Below are 23079 nucleotides of genomic sequence, written 5' to 3'. Positions count from 1 at the left end.
TGCTGAAGCAATAAGAGGTTTGGTCTTAATAACCCAATTTTTTTCTTACATAATACATTGTATGCATATACGCCGATAAAAATCAACAATGAGGAGCACATAGGCCTCATTCAGCTGGGAAGCCAAAAAAGAAAAAGGAAAACAAAGATGGTGATGTACAAGTCCAAACTACCAAAGTTATGAGAGAACTATTTTGCTTCTCAATCATTTTGTAGTGCATAAGTTAGCGACTCCTCGGAAAGACATGATGCTTTATTTTGATCTCTATGGGCACCCTGACCAATCTGAAGAGACAATGCCCTTGTCTTCTATGTTCCCATGTACGAATACTTTTGGCTCTTTCGACTGCAATTGCCAACAAAATGTGATCAGCTTGTGTTAAAATATTTAGCGGCAATTAAGAACTACGTTTGTACATATGGTGAGCCGACTAGAAATATATGCACTTGTCAGATTGGCGCATTGCCTACTGCACAGCAACTCCAAGAAGCAACAGCTAGGCATTTGCAAACAAAAAATATCAAGCTTTTGCTGCGGTGAGAAGCAAAACTAAGCTTTGGAGCGCCAAAACTAGACGCTCCAACTTAGAGCTTTTGCAAAAGTGTTGTTCAAAAAGAGCCATTCAAAGAAGAACTATACAGAATTTTTATCTAAAATAATCCTAAACTGACTATACAGAATTTTTTTCCAAAATAATCCTAAACTGACTATACAGAATTTTTTTTATGAAAGGGTTATCCTAAACTGCTTTCCACTACAGAAGAAGCAGGTGTTTCATAAATATCTTGTGTCATACGAAAAGCTTCACACTTTTTGTTTGCCGAATGCCTGTCTGTTACTTCTCAATTAAAGAAACTGTCTTTTTCAGAAGCCAAACAAAACAAGTACTATATAAGCTCAATATCCAATCTTCCTTGGCTGTCTTTTCTTTCTTTTTTTCTTTTCTTTTCTATTCCTTTTTTTTTAACCTCAAACTCTATGAGGTTGAATGTGGCACCATATGGACTTCTCTATAATGTAACTTTGTCAACTAACTTGTAAACTTGTCTTTTCCTTTCTTTTTTTTAAAGAAAAAAGAGGGAAAAGCGAAAAACAAAGTTATTGGTAAATACTTTTTTCTTTTGTTTTTTGCCAAAGAAATTCTGCAGATATAAACTCGTCTTTCCTTTCAAAAAAAAGAGAAAAAAGCCAAAAAAAGAGTTACTGGTAAATATTCTTTTTTCTTTCGTTTTTTTTTGCCAAAGAAATTTTGCAGATGTAAACTTGTCTTTCCTTTTTTAAAAAAAAGGGGAAAAAGCAAAAACAAAGTTACTACTAAATATTCTTTTTTCTTTCATTTTTTGCCAAAGAAATTCTGCAGGTATTTACAGATGGCAAAAACTCAGCAAACGCATTCAATAAGATGGAATTTGAAGCTAACAAAAACATAGGCACAAACTAACAAGGGCTTAAAGTTTCAAGTAAAATCAAACAATTCAGACAACTAAGCGTACAACAGTATTAAAACATTCGTCTGAAAATTATGGTTCTCTCGAAATTAACAGTCATACAAGAGCTAGTGGCGGAAAATGCCTTCGGAAACGAAGGCCAGAAAATCCATTTATGGCAAACAAGCATTTGTAGCCGTTGATGGAATGATGTTTCATGACAAACACACCCAAGGAGAAAAAAAGAAAAAGAAGGTAAGTAAAACCAACCAACAAAGAAATACAGAAAATAACAATACATTTTTTCTGAAATCACCAATCAAAATGTGGCTTCGTTGTGTATATCTCACTATATCTGTATGCTAGCATGTAGCGATGAATTTATTCATTCAGACTAATTTGGAATCACTCTGAAGTAAAATTAGAGGAATATTACATGATCTTTCCCCAACCTCAGTGCAGTANCAGGTACAGCTATCGCTTCGTATACAGAAAAAATTTCTTTGTATACGGCGGATCTGTCGGCGTGCCCGGGGAACGTGTAATCCGGGGCGTGACAATAAATAAACTCACAATGTCACTTTTTTCACCAAAACTTGAATGAAGGTTTTAAGTGCTTGTCGGCATGGACCGTATCCACCGTGCCATACCGTGTCAACAAGATACCGACATGATACAAACCCCGTGCCGATAGCATTAGCTCAAAACTTTCTATTCTTTAAATTAGCATTAGCTCAAAACTTTCTATTCTTTAAATTAGTAAGTAATTTCCTCAATAAAATTCAAAAGATGTGATAAAAAGACATAATAAATCGTTAGAATATTTTGTTGCTAAAGAAAATAAACATTTCATGCTATTATGTGTCCATACACAAGAATTTTTTTAACCGGCATGCATCAGCACGGCTCGGCATGCACTGTGCCGGCAAGTTTCCGGCACGACCCCGTACCACGGCACTTAAATCCTTGACTTGAATTATCTTTTGGCTCTTCCTATTTAATGTAAGAAGAGCTACTGCTTTTGACTGTTTCTACATAATGCCAAGGAGAGCTATTGCTTCATGTCAAATTTAACGCCATATGTGAATGCTCACTACGTTCTACATGGTATAATTGTACATAAACCAAAAGTAAGCATGAGATTAAGTTGTTCGGATCTCCCTAAAAGAATTTGTAATATTTGCCAAAAGTACAATATGCAAAACCTTTCACACCAGCAGTATGGCAAGGCACCGTGGCACAGGGTGTACCAGTGTTGGGACTCTCTTTTATCAAATTTTCATGAAAAACTAGTTTTTTAGAGTGATTTAATATCTATAATAGCTACAAAAATAGGCTTTAAGTGTTACATCTATGCAATATAGTAAGAATAGATTATGTCTATATGTGCATGAAAGCCAAACCAATGTCGTAATTGGGTAAAAATCTATAGAAAAACACTACCATGGGTAAATTTGCTAAAGCTAAAATGATAGAAAATTTCAGAAAAATCTTCTTATTTATATTTTTTTAACCAAAAGTTGGGTCTAATCATGTAATATTGTAATAATACTACTAATTACTCCAAATGTTAGTAGAGTTATAAGATATATACATACGAAGTGTGAAGAAACCTCTATAAAACTTTGTGCCTCAAAAAAAAAAAAAAAAAAAAAAAAAAAAAAAAAAAAAACTACTCAAAAAAGTCAATACGGGATCGGCTCAGCTCCATACCACATGCCAGCACGGCATCGGCACAGGCAGCACGAGCAGTCCTCACCCCTTACAGAGTATTATCATGATATTCTTCCTATAATATGCCAATGATAACACAATGGAAGTACTCTATGCAAAACAAAGGCACACTATGATAGGAGACGGGCATTAAGTAACGAATGGAAGAGAATTAAGCTACATAATTATTAAAATGCAACTTATAAAACCATATCATTTAGATGGCTAACATAAAAGATGTAATTGCTTTGCAAGAAAAACTGAAAATAAGGGTGTGCCAAGTTTATGACACTTGTCTTGACATTCAAAAATATTTAATTGTTTTCATAGACGTTAATCCAGGTATGAAACTTACTTCAGCAGGTAGGTGAAATTTTTGTTACGAAAATGTTCGATGGCAAGTCCTTCTTTAGAGTATCTGTTCAACCAAAAAAAGAATTATTTTAACACTAGGTGAAAAATAAATTAAAAAAACATTGATAGGGTGCTTAGATAAAAGAAAGGCCTCAGAACTAAAGAAACAGATGAATACAAATTAATAGATGTTATTAGCATCAGTTATCGGGTCCTACAAATAGATAGATCTGCAGGAACAAACTTACAAATAGGTTCACTGAAAACGACAAAAGAAAACGAAAGGATAGGTTGGGAAACTGAAGTCAAAGCAGATATGTATTAAAGAAGACAAGAAAGTCTCATCCTTAAAAATGTTGATAAATATCACTTTTAATGCTCCCTGTCATGCCACAGAAAAACTACTGCCATGCAGCAGCTTCATGTTGAAACAAATTAGTTTGTAAACACAATAACAGATGTCAATGCACCTTAACAAGTTCGATGTATCAACTCAGGCTTTTTACGGTTCTTGAGAGTGAGCTATAATTAGATAGTACAGCGTTTTTAGGATTAAACTATCCAAAAAAGTGTGTTAATGTATCTATGTATCTTGTTCAGATCTTGATCCTTTTTCTTCAAATTCAAACTTTGACAAGTCAAAAAAAAGAAAGATCCAATTATATTTTTAGTTGCAAGACTAACTTCAGCAAAATCGGACATAAAATGTGTAATTCACATATGACTAGGAATTACTCGGCTAACAAGTGCAAACATTTATCAATCTACAGGAAACAACATTGCTTTGAGATGGATCAAAAAAGAATAAATATGAAAGGGTGAAAATCACACTTAATTTTCTTTGGCATTGAACATATATTATATTTTCCAAATGGCTAAGAAAATCATACCTCCAAGGATATTCATTTTCAGAAAAACGAGAAACTCCATTCATTGCTGTGAAAGCATCTATATGAACCAACTTTTCCTTTGTTGATGCATCTGTGGTCATAAACATCATTAAGCACAATACATAATGTCTACAGCAGTGGTATTCTCTTCATGACACAGAAATATCAAAGTTAATAGAGGAGAATCCAAAAGATGATGTGCTTAGCAGTAGGCGAAACAGTCTGACACGACTTAAATGCAACCTGTAATGACTTAAATATTCATTATGTAAATTCTATAATTAAGTCTTTATAGTATCATAAAAATTGAAGAGGACTATAGAATTGATGTAGGATATATTGTTGAAATAATATAGCTGACCTCTAGTAGGAAGATCTAGTCTACTGCCCATTTAAAGTTAACTATAACCTTAACAGTGAAATAGATTCAGTCAAATCCTTGACTTTAAAGGTGTTCGTTAGAACAGAAAAGATGTCAACAAGCGAAGCTTCAGTTAAAGTTACCTTCACATGAGCATGCAACGACCCGACCCGCTAGCAACAATAACTCGTTGGGCCCAACCACCGGCCAAAATGCTTAAGCCCGGTTATTGTTACTAGCGCGTAGGCCTCATATAAACTGATCGAAATCAATATCCCATGCGATGTGGGGCGTTACAAACTCCCCCTGTTTAGACCCTGACGTCCTCGTTGGGTCCAAACCAGATCATAGACAGACAGACCATAATCGAAATTCCCAAGCGATGTGAGAGTCTAGAGGTGGCTAATACAGGTTCAAGAGATGGCTCCCACCAAACCCGTTGGTGTAGCACTTTGTCCCGCATAGCACTTAGTTCTCACATTTCCGGCTAGTATTCGGCTTTGATACCAATTGTAACGACCCGACCCGCTAACAACAATAACTCGTTGGGCCCAACCATCGGCCCAAAATGCTTAAGCCCAGTTATTATTATTAGCGCGTAAGCCTCATATAAACTGATCGAAATCAGTATCCCATCCGATGTGGGACTATTGGGGGCGTGAAACCAGATCACGGATAGACAGATCAGGACCAGAATTACCAAGCAATGTGAGATTCTAGAGATTGCTCCTACGGGTTCAAGAGGTGGCTCTCACCAAATCCATTGGTGTAGCACTTTGTCCCGTATAGCACTTAGTTCTCACACTTCCGGCTGGTATTCGGCTCTGATACCAATTGCAACGACCCGACCCGCTAGCAACAATAACTCGTTGGGCCGAACCACCGGCCGAAAATGCTTAAACCCAGTTATTATTACTAGCGCGTAGGCCTCATATAAACTGATCGAAATCAGTATCCCATGCCATGTGGGGCGTTACAAGCATGTAAAAGCTATTAGACAAAGCTAACCACTTGGTTGGATTGAATCATTGAAATTAGGTGTTGGCAAGACCCTGGACATGTTGATATATTCAAGCCTACCAACACAGCAAGAGCTTCTGGATAAGACGAACCCTCGGTTAGAAGGATAGACTTTGTAAATTTGTGCTGGATAAGGTCATGGAACTATATTGAGGCTCTGCTCTCCGAGATCAATGAATGGTGATTAATCAACCAAGAAAGCCTGTGGATGTTTCAAGTGAATCAGGTTGGCCGACCAACTATGACCAGGAGCCTTGACGAATCAAAATTATCATGTACTTTCTGCAGAATTTTAAGAGTTCTAGCCAACTGAGATTTTGAATGCTTTTTGTTGACAAAAAGTGAGGTTCACTTGTTTCAGAGTGGAAATTGAATGATGAAGATGACTGATTCAATATGGATCACCGATAAAGATCATCTGGTAAGAAAGACACTCTTTGCCTGGCGGGTTCGATCATTCGAGATTGATTAATACCACTTGCTATGCTAAAAGGCAAAGAGCCATCAATCCGTTCGTAGAATACAACAAAATATAAGAGCTTCACATCAATCTATGATGTCTAGAACAACAAAATTAACGCTTTCACAACATGAGTGAATAAAAAACATGACACTTTTGAAAACATCATATATCATTAATGAGAAATTCTGACGACTTAAAAATACAGGAACGTAAGGAGTATTTCACCAGCTTGATGTAGAGCCTTCAAAGCATAACCACCTGGATAATTGTTATAGGATGCCATGAATGTCACTATAGAGCATCCTACACTAAAAAAACCATAAAATTATCATAAAGTAGTAGATAAGATATCCTGTTTAACTCAAGTAATTGATGATCCAACCTGACAATAAAAGATCCAAGCATAATGACATAGATCCAACTCCATATTTTCTTCTTCCTATTATTATATCTGGGAAGATCACAAAGCAAGAAAAAAAAATATAATTACTTGGAATTTTATGTGAAAGAAGCTATTTTCCAACAACAAATTCAATTTCAATAAATCCGTTATCATTCCACCATAACTGCCTTGGAAACCAAATAAGACTAAAAGTGATCATGGCTATAATTAGGGCTGCAGCTTCAAAAGATCAACATACAAAGAATGAGAGAGCCCCTTTAAATGAATTTACCAAAAACTTGCACTTATGATTTGAATATAGGCTATACATTAACAGGTCCAAAGAGGCTGAAAGAGAGAATCATTTGCATGATTTTGATAAATTTTGATGCTTCTTAATATTGTGTTGTACTACTATAACTGATTATTTGTTGTTAACTAAGGCACAAGGAATCTCCAACGCAAATAATTTTCTGCTTTGAGGCAGCCTCGATACATAAGAAGAGAATCAATTTAAAATGCTCCATCATTTAAATTTAATGAGTTTAAAATGTTCCATCAATATAGGCAATATTCACCTGTGCAAGTTCAACATAAATATCTAGTACAAGAATTTTCTAGAAGTAAAAGGGCTTGAACAATCTTCAGTACAACTGTAATCCATCCACCACACTAGAAAGTAATGGGCTATAAAACATGAGAACCAAATCTAAAGCATGTCATACACAATCTGACACAACTGGTTCATATATTCTTGTATAAATTGGCTTCATTGGACAAAACAATACCTACATAAGGTTAATTTTACAATTCATATTGGAGTGTGGCTGGTGCAACTCTAGTGTGAATTAACATAAGAAATTATGAAGGAAAGCTGGTGATGATGTTGAAATTGAAATAGAGTAATGACTATTGATTAAATATGAATAAACTGCATTTTAATAAGAGTAGATTGGTTAAGCGTACACGCTGCTAGCTGCTATTGATGCTGACACATTTAGAATAGGAATAGAACCAAGTATGAACCGAAGCTCCTGTAACATCAGTATGGTATATACAGGGATAGACATAAGAGCGAAAAACTTCAAAATATCAATTAAGTTGTTAGTACTGGTATGCATAACAAACCTTGTGCGGAAGTTTTGATAAAACAAAATAAATAGGGCTTTTTTTGCAAATAGCCCCCTGAGCAATTTTTATTTTAAAAATAGCCCTATCAAAATTAAAATTGCAAAAATGGCCCTGTCCCTGCCACGTAGGCGCCATGTCAGCGCCACGCGGGCTGGGCTAGGGCCAGGGTATTAAGTTGAACACGGTGAACCGCTCACCGTGTTCAAACACGGTGAATCATTCACCGTGTCTAAACACGACACGGTGAATGATTCACCGTATTTAGTACGTATTTTTTGTATATTGAAAAGTGGAACAAGGAGTAGGGATGTCAATAGGTATGGATATCCGAAATATTATCCGAATCCAAACCCGAATAAATTATATATATATACGTAATTTATTTTTGTTTATTTATACAATATATAAAATATTTAATAATTTTTATTCCTTAGATCTTCATCCAACGGTATAGATTTTTAAAACCCGCTGGGTTGGATGAAGATCTAAGAAATAAAAATTATTAAATATTTTATATATTGTATAAATAAATAAAAATGAATTATGTATATATACGGTTTGAATTTGGATAATATTTCGGATATCTATACCTATTGACATTCCTACTCCCTATTCCTCTTTTCAACATACAAAATATACATACTAAACACGGTGAACCATTTACCGTGTCTAAACACGGTGAATGGTTCACCGTGTCAACTTAACACACAGCTCCTGCCCTGCCCGCGTGGCGCTGACATGGCAGGCCCAGGACCATTTTTGCAAATTAAATTTTGACAGGGCTATTTTTAAAATAAAAATTTGCCAGGGGTCTAAATGCAAAAAAAAATCCAAATAAATAAAAAGACTGGAAGCACATATCGCCTTATCCTTCTATCAAGAATCATACCAATCTGCAGATAAAGAATATACATACATCAGATAAATATTTGGTAACTTGTCACATTCTTCGGAAAATGTAAATCACAAGAACAGAATCAGGTACAACATCATAAGTAACAAATGCCAAAGCTTTACAAATAAAAGAAAGCAGCACATAGTAGTTACAATAACCAAATTTCCATCAACATATATTTTTTGACTTACCATACAAAGAGGATATCCTACAAGCATGGAGCGTGGAAGTGCTGAAGTGAAGTAACAATGAAGTGGATGAGTCTAAATTCACAACTATATCAAAGACAAACAATTTGAAAGGAATTGTTCCATTCAAATGATAACATTCACAAATAAACCTATATTCCCTCAAACTTCAAGGGTCTTTGAAAACAATAAGAAAAACAAATATAAATGGCAAGCAAAGAGAATACATCCTGTAACCCTAAGCACCGGTTTCATGAAAGAGGATAGTAAAGCAAAAAAAAACAATGTTTTCACTAGTTGAAGAGAAAGTTTAAGACTCTCCCTCTATCTGAGACAAGTAGAATTCTAAAAGCGAGAGTTTATGATGAAAAATAAAATCCAGTTTTCCATATATAAATCATTGAATCCTACTCTCTTCTTGATACGAAGTTCTCCTACTAAATTATCTTCCGATAATTTATGTGGCAAGAAAACTAGTTAAACTATAGTAATAACATAAGGATACACCCCATTCTGAACTACGGTTTAGAACTGAGTTAAACCAGAAAACTTCCAATTCTGGCCACAATATTCTTTGCCACATTATTGAATCAACCAGCACAGAAATGCCTGAAGAAAAACACATGAAAACAAATTAGTTTTCAATCTAGCACGATTTAATTCAACGAGTAAAACAACTTACCTATGCACAGAAGAGCAGTGATCACGCAGCATTTAATTGCTTCCAGCAGTGAAACAGATTTACTCTATTGCAGAATGTTAGATTTCAGAAATAAGAGTATCCATTTGAGGGTTCTATGCATGCAATAAATGAAGGAGAAAATTAAAATAGATCAGCAGCTAAATGCCATAAGAGTTATTGTTGAATGAGTCCACAAAAAATGTCTGGTTTCCATGCTCGTTCTAATCAGAGTAAATAAGAAGTATGCCACAAAGGCAACTAAGAGAATATAGCTGCATGGATATCTACTTGCACCACAAACAGACAGGATAAGGAAATAGAATTATGAATTATTCAATTAATAAAAAAATAAAGATCTCAGAAAGCATATATTCTAATAGTGCAAAAAATAAAAAATGATGAAAGATGCCAATTTCTAATCATGTTCAATAATCCTAGGACTTGTTGGAAAGACATTCAAAGAAATGAAATGAAAGAATACCAACAACAGCTCAATGCCAATAGGACCAAAGAGCAGCACGGTATCGCAGCGAAATACAACTGTAGGGACAGTCTGCATGTAAAAGTGCACAATTATTATTGACACTTCCAAAGAAAAAAAAACATGATGACATAAGAATTATATACTTCATTAAATATTGAAAATGACTAAAGCAATCAGCAAGAACAAATTTAGTACCCAGGTACAATCTTAATAATTGTGTTATGATGAGAAAATCCTCTTAGGAGATAACAAGATATTCAAGTTTCTTGCCCTTGTCCATTGTGCATGCCTTGGATAACAAAGATACTAAAGGTAAATTCTCTTATGGCAGTTTGGCTGAGTTCTTTTTAGCATTGAGCTCTCTAAAATGTTGAGAATCCTATGTAAAGATGCAACACCATACATTATTTGGCAAGAAATACAAGTGTTACATTATAAGTCCATTATGCAGGTCAGAAAATAACTCATCATACACATTTGATGCCCCAGAAATTAGATTATGCAATCACTTGCAGTTCACAGAAAGAAGAATAAAGTGAAACTGATAAAGGATATCCTGTAGTGCAAACAAGACAATAGTAAGGCCATGAATAGCGGGAAAAAGAAAAAGGTCCCAAGAACGTTGCACTGTCATTGATTAATTTAAACCCAAGTAATTTGGCAACTAGCAAGCTAGCAAACTCAGCCAATTAAGTAAAGCTCCTACTATAATTGAGTAAAGAAGGTCCTAAGCAAGCATTACAAGAAACACAAAAATTTAATTGGAGCACCTAAATTGATACTGTCCCCCATGAAAAGCCAAGCAATCCTACTTCTCAAGCATAGTATGTAAATATGACTGTACGTATAAACAGAGTAATTTCAGGGGTACCATCAAATTTTTCCCATACTGCATGATGATAAAGGTGAATAATTAGAATCTAAACCATTGTAATTAATTAAGGGTATGAAGACATATAATGGAAACAAAATCCTTATTTAGCATGAGATTCTCAAATATCTTCAATAAATTGCAATTTGCAAGAAAATTGATGAGAAAACCAATTAGTACAGAAATGGCAAGAGAATATGCATGAATGCACAAAAATGGAACAACTAAACCAGGCAAAAAGTGGAGTAAATAAGTAGATAAGAGACATACCAGGCATTTCAAAGTAGCCAAGGAATCTCCCTTAAACCAAAAAGAATATGCCAAATTAACTGCATGAGAAAAGCAATATCATAGTTGCAACAAATTAACTCGTATTCTCCTTGTTATGCTAATAATGAAGATCAACAGCAAATAATGAGAAGCACCAGAAGGATCATCAGCATACACAAGAACATTTTGCCCTTTTTTTGCCTCTGCATTCAGCAATAGCAAACTTCAGTGGAGAGTTTGGCAAAATAAAAATCCTTGAACTTCTGCTGCAGAAATAGAATTATGAGTGTACAAAGCAGAAGCACCAATTTGGTGCTTCTGATACTACCAAAGAAAGAAGCTGTAGCGGTTCGTAACACCCATAGTCCATACTGAACAGACAAGGGACTCTTTGGCTGTGCAAGCACCAAGAACTTTTCCACTAACGAATTGGGCTAATGCATTTGGGCCGGTGGTTTGGACCCAACATATTGCAAGTACTCATATCACTACTTTAGGCAACACTTCATTAAAAACGCTACACCCTACAATAGGGAAAACTAGCTTTTAACATGAAATTTTCTTCGTAGAAGTGCCCCAAATATTACGAATACGTGACAAGGTCTCGAAAGATAAACAACTAAGTCAACAAATTCCATTTTCTACAGTATAAGAGAAGATTGCATTGACTTGTATGACAGATCTAAATATATGAAATAGCCAAACATAGGTAAATCACATTGAAAATAGGCCGAGAATCCCATGGAAATGAGAGGAAGAGTAATGTTGAAAATCAGGCATCTTGAATGCCTCCACACAACTTTAATCAAATTACTGATCCTAAGATCAGGAATTATAAAATGGCTGCGTATGATATGCAAAACAACGTTACCCAACATTAAGATTATGCTTAGATAATGTATGAGTATCTATGTGACTGTTAATGTCTTTAAGGGACATACTTAGCATGCTTACCAAAGTATACACCCTCACCAAAAGCTATCGCACCAAAACAAAATACATCAGTAGAATCTCTTTCCAGACTTCAGAAGGATTCAGATAATTTATGTAAAATAGGGAGCCTCGGTCTCCAACTGTATAATTAGCAACCTAGCAGATGAAGCAACTTAAGATAATTCTAGATTTATCACGTCTATATTGGAACTAAATAGATTTTATAATCATGCAAAAACTTGCTATCATGTAATGGACAAAAGAATCATTTTCATAAAGCTAACCATCATTAATTTAAAATAAGTCGAAAATTGAATAGCAATAGGCAATCACCTAAACAAAAAGCTAAAATGTTTGGAAGAGGCCGCGTTGAATAGAACAACAAGTAAAATTGCAAAGCTGTCATTATTCCAAAGAATGGTTCGACACGATACCCAAATTTCCTTTTAACCTGTTATAAGAAAATTAGTCTAATTCATATTTGATTGGATATGTAACACACTGGACCTTTGCAAATTACGAGGTTCGAGTGTTTGGATGTGTTTCGAGCTTTTCCACACTTGGTGGAGGGTCGTAGAATGTTTTCCGACCTAAAAAGTTCGAAAACTGGAATTCTGGATAAGTCCTGAGAGTTTTTACTCTCGGGGACCGGTCCCTGAAAGGAGAGACCGGTCCCCCAGTGAGCAGTGCTGCGGCAGCCCTGAGGCAACCGGTCCCTGGCGGGCGAGACCGGTCCTCAAGCGCGTCTACACAGTGAGAGACCGGTCCCGCGCAGGGAGAGGCCGGTTCCCGAACGCTGGTTTTTCGGGTTCGCAGCGAGAGACCGGTCCCTGCTGGGGAGAGACCGGTCCCTCTGGGCGAAAACTGCCCAGTTCGGGCTGTTGCAATATCGGGTTTTTGAGGGGCCTCTCCGGATTTTGTTACACTAGATGGGCTTATTAGCCATTTCCTCCTCTTCCCTCTCTTATTCTCTCATTCTCACCNGGTGTTTTCTTTCAGAGCCTTCCACGCCGGGAGAGGCTAGGGACCGGGGGAAGGGAGTTGCTTCGAGCTAGCTTCCTTCGAGGACGATTCGCTAGGTGGTCTACCTCTCGTTGTACTTTATTTTGGAGAGGTTGAGAGTTTTACCAGTGTACTAGAGACCACCACTTTTGCATTAGAGGCTGATACTGTATAACTTATGTTTACTTTTATGTTTTAGTTATGTTCTATTACTATTAGTATAGATGTTAGAACTTTACTCGCTCTGATATCATTAGTTGCTTGTTATTTCACTTCTCTTATTTGTTCCATCTCTTGCTTTTACTTCCGCTTTTCTTGTAGACACCTTATATGTGTAGACATATGCGGGTCTGGGCACGCTACCGGGAGGGCCTCCGCCGGTCCCGGGGCGTGACAGGATAGCCGCCGAAAATAAATAGATATAATGTGAATGCAAAGTAAAATGTGCAACAGGATTGATGCAGTCACAAAACCCAAAAATGCAACCTAACAAAAAGGCCAAATAATGCAACCTAACAATAGTTAAAGGCCAAATTTGAAATTCTAGTTTTTCCTGAAACAGCTATATATATAGGAAAATGGAGAAAAAACTGCTGCAGTAAATTTATGCAACTGATTACAGAAATCAACCAAGAGTCAATATGAGAGAACTCAACAAAAGAGAGATAAAAGAAACCAAAGCATCTGCAAGAAAATCAAACTAAAATAATTTTTTATTGAATCATCAGTTACCACAAAACAGTTCATGCCATAATACACGACCCTCAATGTAATGCTTGAGATTAAACTACCCTAAGATCCAATTGGACAAATGTTGACCCCAAAATTTGCATACCCACAAAATATAAATGAGCAGATATTGCGCATTCTGAGTCCATACTCTGTGAGAATCGACATGTCAGAATGTCATGTTCTCATCATAGAAGTAGAAGAGTAACATTCGCATATCTTGGAATCACAAATTAAAAAAGAAAAGAAAAAGAAAAAGAAAAGAAAGCAATATGATACAATTACCAAAAATACTGAAGGAAAGAATGGCATTTCAATAAAGTTTTATATCCAAATTCTTGAAAAGAAGAAAAATTAGATAACATATGCATTTTATGGAACACCAATTTAATGAATAGAGAGCACCTGAAGCCGAAAGAGCCTTAAAGTCAGCAATACAATGAAACCTAATGCCAAGCGAACTGAAAAGGCGAAGGAAAGAGAGGATGGTTACATTTTATAAATAACTACAACAAGATTTAAACCAATCGAGTAAAAGTAAAGAATCGGCTAATGAAGCCGATGTCACGCCCCGAAACCGCTATCAATTTAGTCCGATTCGGGCGCGTCGAACAGGCGCCAAACGGACAGCACCTCCCCTATCGGCCCAAGACTCAATAATCTAATCAAGTACAATTAAGCGCCCAGAAAATGCTTAAATAACATACATGATCAATCCCGGAGCACACAAGTGCTTATACAAATAAGAGCAAGAAACACAAGTATATACAAGTGTGATAAAAAGAGATACACCTAACTATTACAACCATTCAACATTTGAATAGATTATATTCTCACCTCCCAAAATGTAATACAAGTATGTCTTCAAATACATAATAGCTCTCCAATAACTATCCAAAATACATATCTAGTACTCGATGGTACTTTAATGCACGATAGGAAAGCTATTAGCTACTCACTCAGGGCGCTATGCCCTTGCCGCGATCCTCGCCCAGCACACTGCTACTCGGCCTTGCAACAAAGTGAGGCAAGAACTATATAAATAGTTCCCAATGGGTTCGGCCGCTGACTCCGCCGATCTTCCCACTAGATCTAAGCAGGCATAAGCAGATAGATAAATAGATAGATAGGTAGAAATAAACTGCAACTATTCTACCATGCCTTCAATGATAAGCTATGAAATCATCATGCAATAAATCTACTATCACGCTAGTATGATGTCAAGAGTATATAGATGCAACATAGCAATGTAATCTACAATATACACTATGTTTACTCAGGGTAAGAATGCAATCCTACTATGCCATTCATGTTCATTACCCAATCCACTTGGCTAACCCAAAGGTTTCGCCCTCGACCCACTCACAATCTTATAGGTGAGGAGAAGCTGCACTCACACACCGAGACCGTCTGCGGGACAACTACTCTGCCCCTATGTGAAGTACTCCGGAGACCACTACTTGGGTGGAGCGACCACGCCAAGTGCAAACAGACTAGTAAGTATGATCCAATCCTCACAAGAGGATACCCTATCTACCAGGGTCATAGTGCTTCTACCGCATCGATGTCCAATACATAATCCATTACTCGGGAACTCTACTGTCCCTAGAATCATGTCACTATAGACTACTACATTAGATTCGATGCCACTCGTTCAATCAATTGTAGTAAATGTCTCAACTATTCTACATGCCACTTGTTCATGTTATAGTGCTTCTACTACACTAATTCAATGACAACTATTAACAAGATCTCAAGTTCAAGTTGTCATTTATCATGTCACTATAGGATTTCATGTTATCAACTCTAATTCACATGCACCCTAGATTCTCGTGTCAAGCTCATAATTGCTACACTACTAAGGAACATGCAAGGAATAGAATATGACTATGCAACAACCTATAGTACAAAAATGCAACATATGAGATATGATCAACATGCATAAAACTTAGACATAAACGGAAGCTCAGTTGCTTCGGGATGGACACCCCCCACCTCTAGGTGATGTCACGATGCCCCGGTTTCGGTTTCACGATTTTTGGAGGCTTACGCCGCAAGCTGCGACAATCTGTACCGAAACAGGCCTTTTCTTCAATATCTTCGCGTAGCCTCGTCGTATCGCCGAACCGACTTCGCCAAAGCGTCAGAATACCTAGCAATTAGGTTTGTATAGGTTCAATTTAGATCAAAACCCCTCACAAGCAAAACCCTTCTTTTAATGCCCTAAAATGTAACTATGCAAGAATTCATCATTTGATCTTTAAATTCGAACATCAATCATCTATTTAGCATCTAGGAGTTTCACTAAATCCATTTCTAGGGCATACGAATCATTCCTTAGCAATCTACCATTGTTACTACCAAAGCTTACCTCCAAAGCTTTCTCCAATAGAGAGACAGAAGATGAAAGCTTGAGCTCCAAGCTACTCTCCAACTTCTAAGGATTCTACTCCAACTTCTCCTCTTTAATGGTGAATTTGCTAGAGAGAAAGCTAGGGGAGAGAGAGAGACCTTTCTCTTTGGTCGGTCAAGTGAAGGGAAATGAGAGAGATGCAAAATGACCACATTCGTATGCTCATTATATGTGCACAATTGCACACAACACCTTTCACATAATACTATTCACATTCAGTTTAGCAGCACGGTACAATTTTTCGCCTGCCCTTCTGAATGTCCATTTGAGCTCAAATTTGACAGTCATGCTTGGTTTTACTTAACAAAAGAAATTTTAATCTTTCAGTTTCGACCCCGTTTGGTCATCGAAAGCTCTATCGAACTGTAATCTCTAGCAGATAGCAGTTCGATTTTATTTTCCACCTTTCGGGTGTCAGAATGAGATGAAACTTTAATTCTAGCCTCATAAAAATAATGCTGACCTATCCTCCAGTTTTCATAATTTTCTGACACTCTGCATTTTCTGCTAATTTATCTGCCCCGTTTTTCATAGAAAATTCTAAATCTTTTGTTTTCGCTCCAATTTCTGCACAGGTCATTTCCAACTTATACTTTATACACTTAATTCCAATAAAAATAGTATCTTACGCTATTTTTATTTATATTTATTTTTATATTAAAAATCCAGCATACTACATCCCACCGTAACTTCATAATTTCATAAGTTCGGTACTTTACAGCCGAGGTATATGCGGTTGGGATGATAATGAACCGTTTTCTTTAAGCCGACCAAGACCACTGAAACTAAACTTGGGTCTCGGCTGTGTCATTTGAGTAGTCGATTTGGCACCAATAGCCATTCGAATGTTCATTCGAAAGACTATTGGGGGGGCATTGTTGATGCCAAAATTGAAATTAACACGCCGACCTAACCCACGTATGAGCCGAAGAAATAAGGACACGTGGTACACCAGAGTCGGCAATAAGGCGCCTAAAGATCAAAAGCGTTTAGGCGGGAACGGTTGAGAAGTGGGGCGTAACTTCCATGTGAAGTGGGACATAACTTTCATAAGAAGTGGGGCGTAACTTTCACTATCATGGTTACAACCACTCCCCCAACCAAGCAATAATGTGGGTTGATATTACTATAAATAGTAATTTCGAAGCATGCAATAGAGGCCTTTCTCTCCCCTAAACGAGAAGCCATCGCATTTTCATATCTTTCCTTTCCTACATTTACTGCTTTTCTAGGAGTAATCCATTAAATAGAATCCTGAAGTCTGTCTGCCCTATGGGCATCACTACATTGTAAACTATATTTTCAGAGTCTGTATGCCCCACGGACACACTATGTTGTAAACTAGATTTTCAGAGTCTGTATGCCCTTCGGGCACACTCTATTAATATATACAAAAACATTCGGCTCTTACAGCCGACCAATCACTGTGTTTTCTTCCATTCGGCTATTTTGGCCGATCAGTTACTGTGTATTCTATCCATTCGCCCCTTCAGCAGACCCTACTTTCTGTGTAGTCTGTACATTCGGCTCATCCAGCCGAACCGAGTTTACTGTAGTGTTTTCGAACCCGGCTGCTCGATCCCTCGTCAGCCGAATCGCTTGATCTGTCGAAGGGCGCAAGCTTCGAGGGTCACTATCCGCAACCGTTCTTCACCCCGACTTGCTTCCCGAGGATGATCTTTGACCGGGTCAAGGGTCGGGAAATTCGACTATCAATAATGATTTAAGAAAGATAGATAACTTTGGAGGTACAGTATATTTGAACCGACCTATATGATAAACACTTAAACTGATGTATTGTACAGTTATAAATTTATCTTGGAACACCTGTACAACATTTTGGTACAGCCAAAGCAGCACAGGAACAACCATACGCAGTGCATTTTCAGCTATGGTTGACAAAACATAATATACAATATTGAAAAAATATATTTGAAGACAATGAGCCAAACTTAATATTAGATTAAAACTCGTGATAAAATATGCGATGCAGGTGGTACAGTATACAGTACATTATGGATTTTCAGTTGGAGGGCAAGTTTCCCATGACTCAATCTCAACAAAAATTGTCCATTCTCTGTTCCCTAAATGGAGTATAATATATTCTGATATGATGCGAGGATTAATACATTTTATCAAGAGATGATAGTAGTTTAGATTTTCAAGATGACGGCTGGGCTCATCGGACCATATGTCTCTGCCAAAGCTCGAAACAATAGTAGTTTAACTCTTGATACTGATGGCAATAGCGATAAATTCCGTAGGCGAATCTATACAAAGTATTAAAATGTTGGTGTGGCTGTATGACGGCTGGCTTCCCATGGAGTGACTGTGATTGTTAATATGTCATTCCTTATTGGGGAACGACGAATAGCTTTCTGACGACTTTTCTCAGTAGGAAAGAAAACGATATAACATCCTACACTAGCTTCTGCAAATTGCAAATCTGAGGGTCGGCCACCTATCCGTTGTGCAAGCTGACCAGCCACAGCACTCTGTGAGCAATCATTATCAATTTCGTTGCCAGCGATGGTTACTTTTACTGCACGATTCAATAAGTTATCAGTATCTACATGGTCAAGAGTACATGGAATGAAGCAGTAAGTGTTGTTGGGACGAGAGGAATTAGTGGTAATATGAAAACTACTAAGGGATAACGAAATAAATGTGATCTATGGAAATATAATGTGGACTCAAAAAGGATTTTCGATAAGGCAAGTATGTAAGAATTATTTATAGATGTTTTTATATTTTGCCTTAGATGCGAGATGAGCCAAATAGGTAAAACAAGTCGCACCAAACAAATGGAGACATTTCATTCACGGGTCTATGGATGTTCCCTATATCGCTTTAGATGTACTATACCGACTTATAACACTTCTATGGAAAGCTATAATTGCAAATGTAAGGCCTAGCATAGAAAGTTGACATATAGATTTGGCAGGTATATGGGTGTGCCCTTAAAAACTATAGATGTACCTGTGACATCTACAACTGTTCCATTCTATGCTATACTTGCAAAAGCAATGCCTACCCTATAAAAGTGGACACTACATATGTACCTTAGCAGGGTTTTCTACAATGTGCAAAAAAAAACCCTACCCTATGAAAGTGGCAGGTATATGGGTATGCCCATTAACACTATAGATGTAATTGTGACTTCTACAACTGTTCCATTATATGCTATAACTGCAAAAGCAACGCCTACCCTATAAAAGTGGGCACTTGGCACACTTATAAATATTCGTGTTTTTTCTACAATTTGCAAAAGAAAACCCTACTCTATGAAAGTGGCAGGTATATGGGTGTGCCCATTAACATGACAAATGTACTTGTGACTTCTACAACTGTTTCATTCTACGCTATAACTGCAAAAGTAACGCCTACCCTATAAAAGTGGGCACTTGGCACACTTACAAATATTCATGTTTTTTCTACAATTTGCAAAAGAAAACCCTACCCTATGAAAGTGACAGGTATATTGGTGTGCCCATTAACACTACAGATGTACCTGTGACCTCTATAACTGTTCCATTCTACGCTATAACTGCTCGGATTCTGATTTGTAGATTGAGGACTCTTATCCACTCTATGAGGATACATGATAGGATCTACAGAAGTGGATATATTTTTGGGGCCCCACGTTGTCTGATATAAAAAGAAAGCAAACGTAAACCATATTATAACTATATAGATAAAATTGTATTAAAGAACCGTCCATAAGAAATATAATTTCTGTTACTGTTACGATGATGGCTGGGCTGCTTTGTACATCGATCCTATAAGGTAAGTCACTTGCCGACGAATTGTTAATCGTAGGACTTTGTAGATGAACCTGTTTTAATAAACCAATTGGTTTTGTAGAATAAGAGATCCAGATTTTTAAAAACAAATAGTCATATTGAATTATATCGAATATTAGAAAATCAAATATATAAATAATAATGCGTAAAATATATACACTCTGTTGGGACGAGGCCGAGTGTGATGATGAGATACGATTATAGATGGAACATTCACCGTTATATAACCTGTCCCAACAATGTTGCCCAACCTGTTAAATATAGCATGAATAATTATCAATCATTGTCGTCTATCGTATATTAGAATCCAACAAAACATTGATTGAGGTAGGTCAAGATATACCTGTTGTTTATTGCCTTTCATCTTCAACCGTCGTACAACTTTATCGGCCATCGACTCTTTTATTTTGTTTGGCAGGCAGCCTTTACTGCGAACAGGTGGTGGGCTCAAAACTCTCTGGTCGTTACTTCTATCATTCGATGCACCATTCGAAGGTGTTGCCGCAATCGGCGAATATTCAATATCATTGCTTCTCTTCGATGATAAAGTATTTTCTAATTTTGTCTTCAAATCTCGCAATGTACGTAATGCTACTTCATATTTCTCATCAGACTCAGCAGCTATGTCTACAATGTCATACATACTCCTACATACTTCATATCGATAAATTTCAGCGGTGCTCCCTAAGTTCTTATGCCATGTCTTCACGTGGGTATACCTCCGTCTGACGTCCTTTCTCTATTGTGTTAATATGTAAGAATTTGGGGCAATCATCAACTCCTATGAACTAGGACGGCAATTGAATTTCGACATAAAATAACTTTATACTCAAATAGACGACAAATACAATTTACTAGAAAGCTACCCTCATCAAAATATACTGTGAAGGGTATATCTTTTCCTCCATCGCCATACTCATTAACTTGATAAGAATTCGCACTGCCCTTCGAAGACAGTAAGGATGTCTCACAATGCATTAATTCCTTCAACTCTGCCTGAAATTCTCGAAATTTAGCAATCATGTACACATCTTAAAATTGCTTCTCAAATGCATAACGGCTGATACATGGTATGATTGACCTAAATGATTTATAGTCTAATTCTGCTTCTTTTTCAGCTTTATTTTTTATTGCCCTTTCATACTGCTCAACGAATTGTTTTAATGAAGTTTTCGAGTTCACATACCCATCAAAAAATGCATTCATACTTTCGCTACGCTGTGTTGTGGACATTCCAGTCCAAAATGTATCCTCCACATAAGCTGGTATCCACTTACGTCTTTCCTCGTACAGGCCTGACAACCACTGAATATTTTGAAGTCCATAACAAACTATCATTCTCTTCCATTTCTCCTCAAATTCAATTTCTGTGAGTCATTCATAAATAGCATCCATCATCACGCTCTTAATCGAATGATATTCGCCATAGCTTCTTAGCTTCTCCGGTATCTTCTTTGTAATATGCCATAAGCACCATCAATGCCGAGTATCAGGAAAGACACGTGCGATAGCATTTTGCATTGCTTTATCTTGATCTGTAATTATTGCTTTGGGAGCACGCTCAGACATGCATGATAACCAAGTCCAAAAGAGCCATACAAACGATTCTGTATCATCAGTGGAGAATAGGCCGCATCCCAACAAGATCGACTGTCTATGATGGTTAACATCAACGAAAGGAGCAAATGGCATATTATACTTATTTGTTAGATATGTCGAGTCGAAAGTAATTACATCTCCGAAACATTCATATGCCGCTCTATTCCGAGCATCTGCCCAAAAGACATTACGAAGCCGAGAATCATCGTCTAGATTTATGGCATAAAAAAAGTTTCCATTTCTCTCTTGCATTTCTCTAAAATAATTACAAATAGTCTCGCCGTAACCTTCACCAAGTCGTAACCAACGCACTTTTTCAATATAATTACGAGCATCCTTCTCTCCAAATGTTAAGTTTTCATACCCACCGGCTTCAACAGCAATAGAATTAAAACTTTTGTTCAATCTGATTACAGCACGATCATTAAGATCAAGCCGCCTTTTGATGCTTGGATCTATAACTCGATTGCAGGGAAAAAATCGAGACTTATAAAGACTTAGGACGTGATTATGCTCAAGTACAATTTTACTTATTACATAAGATGAATCCGCATTTATTATCACATTTATCCTCGCAAGACAGTTCGTCTTCACCACCGATGGACGAGGACGAAGATTCGTCACGGGCCAATGCATTTTTCTATGACGAGAGCATGCAATTATTACATAGGTAGCCTTGCCATTAGTCATTTTAGTTGTCCTCTTTACAACTCAAAATCCTAATTCTTGTGCATAATTTTTATAGAAATTAAAAACGGCTTCAAAATTGATAAAAGACATTTCAATTTCTGGTGCCGAAATATTCACATCTCTGACCTCACTATTTCTTTCTTCATCCATCTCAAAAATTTTCCAATTCAAATGATCAGTAAACCCAAATATTTAACAAAATTGCTCACCTGTAAGACATCACATGCAGTCGAAATATAAAATTGGAATAATGGTGAGCGGGCAAACTATTTACTTAAAAAATACATTATCTGTTATAATGTATACACCACATTTTACTATGCCCTAAATTACATTATCTGTTTACTAGTAGATCATAGTCTAAATCACTGATAAAATTAATCAAATAATTCACCATAATTAAAAATTATTAATTTACTCAAAAATTGCTACAAAATATTGAAAAATTAAGTAAATCAATGAATTCAAATGAACCAATGACTTCTTAATTACATCAAATGGCAAATTGCATTCAAATTAAAGAAAAATATTTATACTAAAATAATTTATACGAAAATAATTTATACGTAATCTTTCGTGGATATTCTAGAGCACAAAATTACTGAATCAATTGACTCTACTAGGATGATCAGCTAAGCATCTACCAACTAAGTCTTACAGAAAGCACTATAAATAGATTACAGAATTGCAACACAACATCAGTTCACTAATAGACAATAAATCATGATATCATTTGAAGATAAAACTCTAAATATTGGATAGTGATCAGGCTAGCTTGG

The 23079-nt window shown here is 36.6% G+C and overlaps 1 protein-coding gene across 1 annotated transcript; it reads right to left on the bottom strand.

Annotated features, from left to right (window-relative positions):
• On the bottom strand, nt 1-21378 carry LOC109720341 (dol-P-Man:Man(7)GlcNAc(2)-PP-Dol alpha-1,6-mannosyltransferase-like). Its single transcript, XM_020247392.1, has 21 exons — nt 20355-21378; nt 20170-20262; nt 19951-20043; nt 19727-19856; nt 18691-18777; nt 18036-18097; nt 14201-14272; nt 12398-12515; nt 11132-11190; nt 9988-10059; nt 9507-9570; nt 9330-9433; nt 8828-8899; nt 8566-8634; nt 7739-7756; nt 7577-7644; nt 6611-6679; nt 6454-6536; nt 4385-4475; nt 3496-3558; nt 1-345 (listed from the first exon to the last, which is right to left on the bottom strand). The coding sequence occupies exons 1-21, from the start codon at nt 20652-20654 to the stop codon at nt 309-311; spliced, it is 1824 nt and encodes a 607-aa protein (XP_020102981.1). The 5' UTR covers nt 20655-21378; the 3' UTR covers nt 1-308.

The sequence above is a fragment of the Ananas comosus genome, linkage group 14 (genome assembly GCF_001540865.1).
Source record: "Ananas comosus cultivar F153 linkage group 14, ASM154086v1, whole genome shotgun sequence".
Taxonomy (NCBI): Eukaryota; Viridiplantae; Streptophyta; class Magnoliopsida; order Poales; family Bromeliaceae; genus Ananas; species Ananas comosus.
Note: the sequence above shows the minus strand (reverse complement) of the source record. Positions and strands in the feature narration are given on the sequence as shown.

Bases quoted from the DNA above. Each gene is read 5' to 3' on its own strand.
- LOC109720341 (XM_020247392.1), bottom strand. From the start codon at position 20,654: ATGTATGACATTGTAGACATAGCTGCTGAGTCTGATGAGAAATATGAA. The intron at 20,044-20,169 runs GTATATATTTTA...TTATTAAAACAG, and splicing joins CGGCCTCGTCCCAACAGAGT to GTTCATCTACAAAGTCCTAC. The intron at 10,060-11,131 runs GTATGTCTCTTA...TTTTACATGCAG, and splicing joins TGGCTACTTTGAAATGCCTG to ACTGTCCCTACAGTTGTATT.